This window comes from Pongo pygmaeus, chromosome X (genome assembly GCF_028885625.2).
Source record: "Pongo pygmaeus isolate AG05252 chromosome X, NHGRI_mPonPyg2-v2.0_pri, whole genome shotgun sequence".
Lineage (NCBI taxonomy): Eukaryota > Metazoa > Chordata > Mammalia > Primates > Hominidae > Pongo > Pongo pygmaeus.
The window spans coordinates 116,147,237-116,160,156 of NC_072396.2; the positions used below are offsets into that span (position 1 = coordinate 116,147,237).

The window sequence follows — 12,920 nt, forward strand, 5'->3', positions numbered from 1 at the left end:
CATCTTAAATTACCTGGTGGTGAATTTGGAGGCTACCAAATGGGCCCACAAGAACTTCACTCAACGTAAGGTAGCAGCACATAGTAAGAGAGAATATTGTACCAGGATTCTAAAGTTATACTTCTGGCTTTGTCAGATGATCTTAAACAAATCTCCTTTCTCATTTGCAAAATGAGGGTTATTAATAAATTTTCTGCTTATCTTCAGTGATAATAAGGAACAAATGAAATAATAGTTTTCAAAGCCTTTGGCATGACATATCTGATATTCAGACAGAATATATGAAATCACGACTTTTCAGGAATATCTGAAAAATGTGCATGCGTATGTTCATTGCAGCACTATTCACAATAGCAAAGACGTGGAATCAACCCAAATGCTCATCAATGGCAGATTGGATTTTTAAAAATGTGGTGCAAATAGCACACATAGCAATCCCATTACTGGGTATACACCCAAAGAATTATAAATCATGCTAGCATAAAGACACATGCACATGTATGTTTATTGTGGCACTGTTCACAATAGCAAAGACATGGAATCAACCCAAATGCCCATCAATTATAGACTGGATAAAGGAAATGTGGTACATATACACCATGGAATACTATGCAGCCATAAAAAGGAACAAGATCATGTCCTTTACAGGGACATGGATGGAGTTGGAAGCTATTACCCTCAGCAAACTAACGCAGGAACAGAAAACCAGAAGCCACATGTTCCCTCGTATAAGTGGGAGCTGAACAAAGAGAACACATGGACACAGGGAGGGGAGCAACACACACTGGGGCCTGTTGGGGGCTGGGGTGGGGAGAGAGAGCATCAAAAATGGGTTCCCAGCTAATGGATGCTGGACTTAATACCTAGGTGATGGGTTGATCAGTGCAGCAAACCACCAAGGCACATGTTTATCTATGTAACAAACCTGTACATCCTGCAAATGTACCCCAGAACTTAAAAAGAAAATTCACCCATCTGCAAAAAGTTTGTATGACAATACCTGAAAGTCTATTTGACATGAAATAATTATCCAATAGTTTTACACCTGTTTTCTAAGAGATAAGAGTTTTCTTATTCTACTTTATGCCAAAGTTAGAGTTTGGAATCAGCTATTGTTTCATTCTTTGGAGCTGACTTTTTTTTTTTTTTTTTACCAAATTGAATTCTTTTGTGGAGTCTACTTGAGTTCTAGTAGGAATAATAATGAGGAAAAAACAATATGAAAAAGCCCTTCAGGAAATAATGAATTATATTCCATTTAAGGTTAAGATTTTGTTCCTGAGGGGGTTATGTAACTCTGTACGTTATTAACTCACTGTGATCCAACTTGATTTTTATGATTTTTTTTTTTACATCAAAGCTGACTATTGTGTTTTTGTATTGACAGTCTTATCTTAATAGACTAGATGTACTTAGTGATACCTCTTGGGAATACTTCTTATATTTTTTTCAGAGATCCTACTCCCTCCAGCCCATATTTAAAACTGGTTTTCTTCTGTCTATTTAACCCTCAGAAAGCTCACAAACCAACTAACCAACCAACCAACCAACCAACAGAAAATCCCTAAAGAAAGAAAAAATAACTTCTAGTTCCTGAAGTTAGTTATTTGCGAATTACTTGTATTGATAAATAAAACTGTCAGTTTCCAATATCACATCTCTTCAGGGTAACAAATAATCCTTGGAGGTGACTGCCATTATACTTATGAAGGTTGGAACTGCATTTTACAAGGTAAGGAAAATCACTGAAGTCTTTATACCTGGTCACAATTTCATCTTAAAGACCCTAGAAAAATGCTGAAGGCGGCTGGACACGGTGGCTCATGCCTGTAATCCCAGCACTTTGGGAGGCCAAGGCGAGTGGGTCACGAGGTCAGGAGATGGAGACTATCCTGGCTAACACGGTGAAACCCCATCTCTACTAAAAATACAAAAAATTAGCCGGGCGTGGTGGCGGGCGCCTGTAGTCCCAGCTACTCAGGAGGCTGAGGCAGGAGAATGGCGTGAACCTGGGAGGCGTAGCTTGCAGTGAGCCGAGATCGTGCCACTGCACTCCAGCCTGGGCGACAGAGCGAGACTCTGTCTCAAAAAAAAAAAAAAAAAGAAAGAAAGAAAAATGCTGAAGGCATCTCAAAAGATAATTTTAAGTTTACCACAAATATTCATATAAGGTGGACAAGGGGGCCACAGTTATGAAACACAACTTTAGTGTTTCAGATTCCTCTAATCAAAGATGTCATTAACAGGCTGGGCGCGGTGGCTCACGCCTGTAATCCTAGCACTTTGGGAGGCCAAGACAGGCAGATTGCCTAAGCTCTGGAGTCCGAGACCAGCCTGGGCAACATGGTGAAACCCCATCTTTACTAAAATACAAAAAAATCAGCCGGCACGGTGGTAGGCACCTGTAATCCCAGCTACTCGGGAGGCTGAGGCATGAGAATAGCTTGAACCTGGGAGGTGGAGGTTGCAGTGAGCCAAGATCATGCCACTGCACTCCATCCTGGGCAACAAAGCGAAACTCTGTTTAAAAAAAAAAAAAAAAAAAAAAGGTGTCATTAACAAAATCTGTTATTGAACGCGCATAAATACACATGCCTCTATATTATGACAAATTCTGGAAATACTGGTCATTCTAGCAACTTTATTCTTAGTTAAACTTGGGGGAACACGCCTTTCTTGAAACTATAACTTCTAAGTTTTTAATGTAGGCAAACCCCTAGCTTCTAGCTTTGGAAATCAGCTCTGTTGCAGCACATTTTATGAAGAAAAAAAAGTTCTGTGTGAAATACAGCTTTTAATCTCAAGTTTTAAAAAGACATGTTGTCTATTTGAAACTTAAGAGGTGAATGGGCTTATCTTTGGGTCCTTAACCCAGGTGCCGGAGTTCTTGATGCTTCTCCCCCACAAACCTCGACTCATTGAGAAAATTTCCATTTGTACTGGGTATTTCTTCATTTTTTTCCCCAGTTGGAATCACAGCACACTTTAAAAGATTTAGCAAGGTGTCATCAGGTATGGCACTAGAGAGTGGAGAAGTAATGCATCTGCTCTGTCCTATTCCTGATTACAGACATTGAGGAAGTAATCCCACCTATCCTTGAAGACAGAACCTCACAGTCCAACTGTTATTAAGCATGGAATCAAGTGGAAAAGACAACTTTTCTCTTTTAGTTCAGTTATTTCATTATCATTTAGAGGCTGTTTCTCTTTGAATAATTCTGTTCCTGGGAAATAATTCTTGTCCATTCCCCTACAGCCTTCTTTTGGGTATGAAGGTCATTTGAAAGAAAAAGAAAATGTCCTTTCCATCTTGGTTTGGGGCTCCCGATATGTAACCCTCAGGGTAAATGTGTTCCACTAGATCCTGGGGTGTGACCCACTTGTTAATATGTTTTTTTCTTGATGAGTTAGCACATATAAACTATATGCCTTCAAAGAATTTGAGAAATTTTATCTAACATGGAAAAGCTGAGTTAACTTGCCATAAACATAATGGGAGCATAGGACTGGCGCGGTGGCTCATTCCTGTAATCCAAGCACTTTGGGAGGCCCAGGCAGGTGGATCACCTGAGGTCAGGAGTTTGAGACCAGCTGGCCAACATGGTAAAACCTCTCTCTACTAAAAATACAAAAATTAGCCAGGCGTGGTGGTGCATGCCTGTAGTTCCAGCTACTGAGGCTGAAGTGGGAAGATTGCTTGAACCTGGGAGACAGAGGTTGCAGTGAGCCGAGATGGCACCACTGCATTCCAGCCTGGGTGACATGGTGAAACTCTGTCTCAAAAATAAAACTAAAAATAAATAGTAATAATAATAATGGAAGCATAAAGTTAGGTTTCATTCATTTATTTGCATCGAAAGGAAAGATTGGTTTGCCTAGTTTCATCCAATCCTACATGAGAAGAGTTTATACTGCAAAAATCAAGTGTATTATATAATGTGATAAAATAAAGATCAAAATCATGACTTTTTTATGCTCGTGGCCCTAAGCACTGTAGGAGTGTTTCATTATTTTTTTAAGACCAGATTTTGGATATTTATTGAACAGACTTATCAGTCTGATTCCTCAAATCAAGGACTTTTGAGAATGAAGTTCTCACAGACACTTGAACTGTTGGAACCTCAGTAGCTCACATCATTGAGCTAAATTTATATGCTAAAGTTAAAATCACAAAAACACAACCCCAAAAAGGACATTGCTGATTTGTTTAAGAAGGTGGGCTTATTCAGCCTTAAACTAGACATGTGAATTGAATAGAGAGAAATTAGAGGTTGTATGCAGTTGAGACTCAATGAAACCACATATTTTTAAAAAACTCTAATTCACAGATTGGGAAGAATTACAGTTTTTTTTCTAGAAATGAAGTCACAATTCAGAAGGGATTTATAGTTTGATGAGTATAAATTATGTTTTACATTCCTGAAGCAATGCCTTTGGAGTATAAACTTTAAGATATATATGATTTCTCAAGCCTGCCTTTCTAATCAGTGTGGCTTAGTTTGAAGAGAAACTAATTATGTTAGAATTGATGTATGGCCGTTGCTAAGATAATTTATCTTGGAAAATTTGGAGCAAAATACATAAATATAAATCTCCAAATGATTCTGAAGTCTCTGGCTATGAGACTAAACTTTAGGCCATATTTGAGTTTCGGTGGCTCTTTGGAATTATAGTCTTTATCACTATTGACGTTGAAGTTGACAGTCACTCACTATCCCGGCTGTATACCTGGAGCTAGAGTTTGATGTGACCTGATTGAAATAATTCAGTCTACTAAATACCATGGTTTTCATTTATTTGATTCACAAATATCAGTGAATAGCACCAGGCCTAAAATTGTTGATCTTTGCATAAATAGAGTGCTTTTTGAATTACTTTTCAAAAAGTAATTTACTTTTGAAATTACTTTGATTACTTACTTTTGAAATTACTTTGATTACTGCTGAATATCCATAATATTGAATAGTTAAGAGGTGCTACTTTGCCAGTGTTATGGATTAAACATAATTTAGCTGGCTGGGCATGGTGGCTCACATCTGTAATCCCAGTGCTTTGGGAGGCTGAGATGGGAAGATCACTTGAAGCCAGGAGTTTGAGGCCAGGAGTTTGAAACCAGCCTAGGCAACAAAGTGAGACCTTGTCTCTAAAAATAATAAAAATAGGCTGGGTGTGGTGGCTTACACCTATAATCCCAGCACTTTGAGGGGCCCAGGTGGGCAGATCACTTGAGGTCAGGAGTTCAAGACCAGCCTGGCCAGCATGGCAAAACCCCATCTCTACTAAAAAAAAAAAAAAAAAAATACACACAAAAATGTTCTGGGTGTGGTGGTGCATGCCTGTAGTCCCAACTACTATGGAGGCTGAGGCAGGAGAATCGATTGAACCCAGGAGTTGGAGGTTGCAGTAAGCTGAGATTGTGCCACGGCACTCCAGCCTGGGTGACAGAGCGAGCCTCTGTCTCAAAAATAAATAAATAAATAAATAAATAAATAAATAAATAAATAAATAAATTTTTAAAATGTGGCCTTGTGAAATATGAAACCATACTTAGATAGGTTCACTATTGAAAGTAAAATAGACACTCCAAAACTTGTGCATCTTCAAAAATGAATCCTAGTGATGATGGTTGCACAATGTGAATGTACCTAATTCCACTGAACTGTAAACTTACAGGTGGTTAAAATGTGAAATTTTATATTAGGTATATCTTACCACAATAAAAAGTCCACTTCAACATACACAGGAATGGACTCTGGAAACAATGTTGGAATCTCTGATGCTTAATCAAGAGAACAAGAAGAAATAAAACCCTGTGGCACATTCAGATTAGTGGGATGATAGTTGAGAAATATATGAAAATATAGTAGCATAAAGATATTATGTAAAAACAATGATAAGAAATTATGGAATAAAGAACACAAGGGACAAAGTTTCTGGACAGCAAAAGGACTAAAACAAAGAGGAAAAAATAATGAGAAGGTTAATGAGGATTGGAGGGCAGTTAATGTAGAATCCAAAAGTGATCATATGACAAGTAGATCCCCATGAGAGTGAGAAAGTCATCACATTGGTTTTCAAATGCAACAGTAACTAAAACTGGCAAATGAAGATCATATGAGCAAGCAGAGTCAAGCCATACAACAGAAGGTGACCTACCAACACAAAAATTGATGAAATATTGCAGTGAAATTGTTTGAAAATAAATGCATTCTCAATTTTAAAGAGAATGGGGGGCCTAAAATTGTAAAGTTTATCTCATATTCAGTGGGGTGAGGACTGTAAACTTTAGTTGCATTCTGCAATTATCTATTTTTTAAAAACTATTTTATTCCCGTTAACCATTCTGTCACTTGGAAGCAATTCATGTTCTAAAAATATCTGTGATTTTTTTTCTCACAGTATTATAACAATTTATGTAAAGTGAAAAAACACTGAAACAAAAATATACATCTTTAATGGAAATATATACATATATCAAAGTGTAGATACAGTAGACTGCTTAACACAATAACTGATACTTCACATCAACAGCAGGGCTGTGGGAGAGAGGGAGGGATAAGAGAAGGATGGGCCTTTACTATATCTATTACCTGTCATTTTACTGCACAGAATTAGACCATATGCCACGAGTCCTCCATGTGTAAAAATAAAAATGAATAATTATAGCCGCTAATAGTAAATTTTTTTTTTTGATACACAGTCTCACTCTATCGCCCAGGCTGGAGTGCCATGGCATGATCTCTACTTATTGCAACCTCTGCCTCCCAGGTTCAAGCGATTCTTGTGTCTCAGCCTCCGGAGTAGCTGAGATTACATGCACCTGCCATCACACCCAGCTAATTTTTGTATTTTTAGCAGAGACTGGGTTTCAGCATGTTGGTCAGGCTGGTCTCCAACTCCTGACCTCAGATGATCTGCCGGCCTTGGCCTCCCAAAGTGCTGGGATTACAGGCGTGAGCCACCACACCCCGCCCAGCTAACAGTTATTGACTGCTACTGTATGCTCGGTATTTCGCTATGCCTAAGTACATTACCTATTTTATTTTATTTTATTTTATCTTTACACTTCTCCAGGGAGGTAAGCACAACACCAGGCTTATTGAAATAACTTAAAGCAGGTAAATGGCAAAAATAAAATAACGGGACTCATGGGTGGGCCTAACCATTTACCACTTCCTCCAGTATAGCCCTTTCAATCTCCATGTTGCTCTTTTTCATTTTTTATCCCATTCCAGGTTGCCCTGGTATTTGTTTTTTGCCTCATTTCTAAGGCGTAGTACTTTTATTTTTGTCTGAGAAAAAGGGACCACATAAACACACAATGAGGTTTGCCTCAGAGCCTGGATCCATGAAGGAATGGCACTGCCAGTTGCCCTTCAGCTGGCAGGCACCCCTCAGCTGCTTTGACTCCAGGTAGCATGCAAAAGAGATGGAAATGGACATTAAAGCGCTTCTGGTGCCATGCACTGAATGCTAGTTTTCTTATTTCTCACAATCCCCTATGAAGTGAAGAAACTATTTTCATCTCTATTTTATAAATGAGAAAACTAATGCCCTGAAAATAGGAGTGAGTTTCTTTAGGTCATACAGCTAGTGGGTTAAAATTCTATCCTCAGTTGCTCTGGCTCCATAGTCTCTGCTTTTTCTGTGGTGTCATGCTGCTTCCTTAAAGGGCTAAGTTAGCCTTGTTAGGAGGCTCTCCCAAACTGTCTGATAAGATGGCATAGAACTACACCTGCTTGATTGTAAATCTTCCCTAACTGGAAATCAAAGCCTCACCTGTGACCTGCTTGAACTGACCTCCCTCAACGAGGTGGAACCTAACATTTTGGAGGTCATACCATAGCAGATCCTGCTCCAGCCTTTCATTGAACTACAAACCTTGAGTACGACTTCATCTTTCAAATGTGTTTTTTAGCCTTCTCGCTAAGGGGCTGCCAGGGATTCAGTTGTGCTAACAATTACCAGCATCCAGACAGTGACCCTTCTGTAATCACTGCCCACTATGTCCCCAGTATATAGGATAGGATCATTTGTTGTGTGCTCTCACAGAGCACTGTTCTTTCAGAGTACATATCTTAGTAGATAATTATATATTCATTAAAGTGATCATTTACTCTATATCCACTACCAGCTTGTAAGCTCCATGAAAGCAGGGTCGGTGTCTGTCTTCTGTATCGCAAACACTCCGAACAGTGCTTAGTAAGCATTTGTTAAATGCATGAATGCTTTTCCACCAAAGAATCAGATGGTTACTTGTCTGGCCATAAGGAAAATACAAAAAGGTTGTCTGTGCCTCGGATAAATGGGCCTAGCTGTGAGGCCTGCCCAACCATTTACTTGTTAGAGGGCTAAATGGTAGAAAAATGCTGATTCTTGCTCTGCTGCTCCAGACTTTGGAGGCCTTAAGCTTCCCTGAAAGCAGACATGAGCTCAGCTTACCTCTTTCTGGTGGTATTTGATTGCCACCTTCAACTTGGCCAGGTCATGGTACTTCTGAGGGTCAAGCTCTTCACTGTGGTCATCTCGATGGTTGAGGATGATCTCCAGTTCCCTGGAGCTCCGAGCTTGGTCCAGCAGGTCTTTGGCAAAGAGCTTGCACTGCTGAGAGAGCTCCTCATACTCGGCCTTGAACTCATTCTCCACCTTGCTGAGCTCCTTGAGCTCCCAGCCTAGACGGAAGGCAGTTAGGATGGGGTCCTCGCTTGATAAGGCAATGAGTGAGGGGCTCGCCAGAGCCTTATAGATGTTCAGTCGGGAGCGAGAGTGGCGCAGGCTGTCTACCTCTGAACTAGACACACACTCCACACAGTTGCAGCGGATCTGGTGGGGCCGTGGGATAGTGACCCGTTTTTGGACAAGCAATTTGATGATTTCGTAGTTGTTGGTGTGGGCAGCCAGCATAATGGGAGTGATGTCCGGTGTGAATTCAGAGAACTGCGTGTCCATCATCAGAGTGGGGACCTAGGTACAAGAAATGAGAAGAATAGAAGGGCAGGATTAAAGTTTGGAGAGAGACGCATCGGGCCTATAAAATGCTGGCGATTCAGGAATTAGAGTCTCCATTCTTGTTTCAATTCTTTTGACCTCCTAAACCTCCTTCCTTATAGCTAATGTTTGTGGGATGCTTATTGTGTGCCAGGCACTATTCTAAGCACATTACATGTCTTTACTCATTTAATCTCCACAACAACCTTGTGAGGTAAATACTCTTCCCATATGAAGAAGCTGAGACAGAGGGAGATTAAAGAACACACCTAAGGTTACAAAGTTTTTAGTCAGCAGAGCCAAGATTCAAACCCAAGCAAGACTCTAGAGCCAAGCTCTAGAGTCAAATTGTCAATTATGCAATGACAACATGCCCATTTCTGTCTGAGACATACTGGAGAACACAGAGAGGTGAAGGACATTTTTCCTGACCTCCTGGAGAATTACTTGGGTAGAGCAAACTTTCATAAAACTGGTAACAGTACATAGTATTATCTGCTCAGTTCCAAATGAGCAGTAGAGGCTATATATATAACTTGAGGGGACCAAAGCCCAAGGCCAGACAGGGTTTGTCCAGCTTCCTGTAGGTCCCAGGAAGGTAAAGATAATTCGTTAGGGTCAGGAAGAAGTACTCTGAAAATGAAGACTTCTCTGCTTGGGGAGGGGATACTGATAGCAAAAGTACCATTGATAAAACTGCTATGTCCATGATGTAATGTTTAGTGTAAATAGCAGCTATAGGTGAAAGATGGGGGCTTCTTTGGGTATTCAGGAGCACTTCCGGGTGAGTGTGCAGAACCTGATCAATGAATTAAAAAATCTTTCAACTTTAAAATGCCTCTTGCCAGGCACAGTGGCTCACGCCTGTAATCCCAGCACTTTGGGAGGCTGAGGCGGGCGGATCATGAGGTCAAGAGATAGAGACCATCCTGGCTAACACGGTGAAACCCCGTCTCTACTAAAAATACAAAAAATTAGCTGGGCGTGGTGGCGGGCGCCTGTAGCCCCAGCTACTTGGGAGGCTGAGGCAGGAGAATGGCGTGAACCCAGGAGGCAGAGCTGGCAGTGAGCCGAGATCACGCCACTGCACTCCAGCCTGGGCAACAGAGCAAGACTCAGTCTCAAAAAAAAAAAAATGTCTCTTTTGGGACCCAGTCTTTTCTCAGTCCAGTAGGGAAACTGAGGCAGCTTGCTAGACTCATAGAAGAGTTTAAGTGCGGTAGGATCTAGAGCTAGAGAAGGGGAGGGCTGGAATAGTCAACAGAGGCAACAGAGGCTTTAAGAGGTGGAGCCGAGTATTCAAAACATGGATAGGATTCCAGAAAATTGGGAAATATTGATTTTTATTACACTTTAGGACAAAAAAGTTCCAAATGTTCATTTTAACTGGGTAGGACAGACCATGGATAATTGGGAGTCTCATCGAATAGACAAATCATGGGATTCTTGTTTTGTTTTTAATTATTTTATCTCTGTAAATGTAAGCAGAGAGACAAATCGTGTTTTAATCAATAGGTTCTTTTTACTCTCAAAACTTCTTTAAAAAATAAAACAACAACCACAGTTGCTGGGGAACTGACAAAGGGATGAGTTAACTGTTTTTCAACATCATTGCCTCCCTCCCACCTTGCACGCAGGATTCTCAAACAGGGAAGTGGCCAGAAAACATAGAGTAGGAGAAAGGTGGAGGAGGAGGAGTTTGCAAGAAACCTGTTTCCTTCACTGAGTGCTTGCATCAGCCTCTGAATAGTTGAAAGCTGACCGCATAATGGTCATTAATGGCTAGGATGGAGCAGCGAGTAAACATTGTTAAACATTTAGAGGGAGCAGCTACAAACAAGACAGCAGGAAGTGAGCAACTGGCTCATAAAGTAAATTGGACATAGGAAAGAGTAATCTCAGAAATTAACATAAGCCTACAGGCTAAGGAAGAAGTAGGTCTGAGTGGGCCTGGAAATGAACATAAACACTATCAGCATAAAGCCTAGAGTTGGGAGAGATGGGGAAGTGAGAAATTTGTCACAGTCTGCCCAGGAAGAAGCGAGCTCAGATCTGAGAAATCTGCCCTTTCTCTAGGCAGAGGCATTCCTCAATCTCTGTCAGGGTCTGAAAGTGCTGAGCAGGAGGGAAGAGAGGCTAACCTTTAGCACAGGGTTCCCTGGGTTAGATTATGGGTATGGGTCTGCTTCCTACCATGCTATTCTTCCTTCCTCACTCTCTCTCTCTCTTCCCCACTTCCTTATTCTTTCTACTTTTCTTACTCTTTTCCTTTCTTTTCTTCCGAGGCAGTGCTGCCAGTCCTGTCCAAGACACACAGCAGTACCCGTGAATAGTGTTTAGCCCCACTTGTATGATAGAGCCAAAAGGTTGTTGTTGTCTATGCCTAGAATATGAAATGCTTTCTGAAACTATCCGATTATATTGTCTAACAAGGAACTTTATGATTCTCCATTCGGCTTCCTGAGTACCTAACACCAGAGAGGAAACCTTTTAAAAAGAAAACTGGTCTACGGTGACCAACCTTGCCCTCCCACCCAGACTGCTTTTTCTCCTCCTATCAGTGTTGCCACTCACAGTTTGCTTTCTGTGTGTATATCCTTGTGGATCCCCTGTGTGGAATGGTCTCTCGCCCCATTTCTCTGCCACTCAAGGGCCATTGCAAGTTCTGGCTTCTTCAATAGCTCCTCCTCTTAACTTTGAGCTTATCTCTTGCTGCCCGCTCAAATATTGTGGGCACAAGGTTACATGCAAGAAAATCACTTTTCTGATGCTGTCTTACATTATTCTCAAATTACTTCACACACGTACTTTTTGCCTCCTTGATAAGGTTATGAGCTCTTTGAAGGCAGAGTTGTCCTGGTCTGCTCTTGTTTCCTCTATGGCATCTAGCACAGTGCTAGACACACGGCAGGCACTCAGCAAAAATAAATTAAATTTCCTATTTTCACATTAAGGAATTGACTCTCTTGGGCCAGGCGTGGTGGCTCACGCCTGTAATCCCAGCACTCTGGGAGGCTGAGGTGAGAGGACCATTTGAGCCCAGTAGTTCAAGACCAGCCTGGGCAACATAGTGAGACTCTGTCTCTAAAAAAACAAAAAACAATAAACAAAAACATTATATTAGCTAGGTGTGATGGCAAGCACCTGTAGTCCCAGCTAGTAGGGAGGTTGAGGTGGGAGCATTGCTTGAGCCCGGGAGGTCGAGGCTGCAGTGAGCTGTGATCATGCCACTGCACTCCATCCAGCCTGGGCAACAGAGTGATACCCTGTCTCCAATAAGAAAGCAAAGAAAAGAAAAGAGAAATTGACTCTATTGTTTACAAACCTGACTCCCACGATTTGGGTCAATATGAGCTAATTTCCTTGGACCTCTCCTTCCCATGTCCAGCTGAGAAGGCAGACGTCCCAAGACTCCAAGAAGGGTTAGATGATTAGCTCTGCAGGGAACTACTACGAGGTCTCACAAACTTGGGACATTTCTGCCTGTATTTTTCACAATTCTATTGCTTCAAAGTGGGGACTGATCCATAGACTACGGGTTTCTTTTTATTCCTTCTACCGCTTCTGCTTTGTCCTCCTTCATCATCTTGCTGTTTTTATTCCTTCCCAGGCTATGCAGAGACCATGGACTATCATCAGGACAGCCAAAGTAAAGGAAGAGAAAGTTCTATAATGAGGGTCAGAAGATTCTGATAATAATCTAGATTTTATGACATTATCTAAAATGCAGGCCAAACAGGTAACAGAAATGAGGACCAGGTGTAGGTGTATATGCATAATTTGGGCGAGTGAATGACAGAAACTGGTAAACTGCAGAGACTCTCTCCAAGGGGGCAGCTACTACTCAGCTCCTGTAAATTGTCATAAACACAAGTGAGGAGCAGTGTTGTAAATTTTTGAAAAGAAGCCAGAAACATGAATTTGGGGGTAGA

The 12,920-nt window shown here is 41.1% G+C and overlaps 1 protein-coding gene across 1 annotated transcript in view; it reads right to left on the reverse strand.

Annotated features, from left to right (window-relative positions):
- Positions 1-12,920, reverse strand: part of TRPC5 (transient receptor potential cation channel subfamily C member 5) — a 322,611-nt gene that overhangs the window by 144,512 nt on the left and 165,179 nt on the right. Inside the window, exon 3 of the mRNA XM_054471093.1 lies at positions 8,443-8,964. Within this exon, the coding sequence (XP_054327068.1) occupies positions 8,443-8,964 (522 nt within the window). The remainder of the gene's footprint in view (positions 1-8,442; positions 8,965-12,920) is intronic.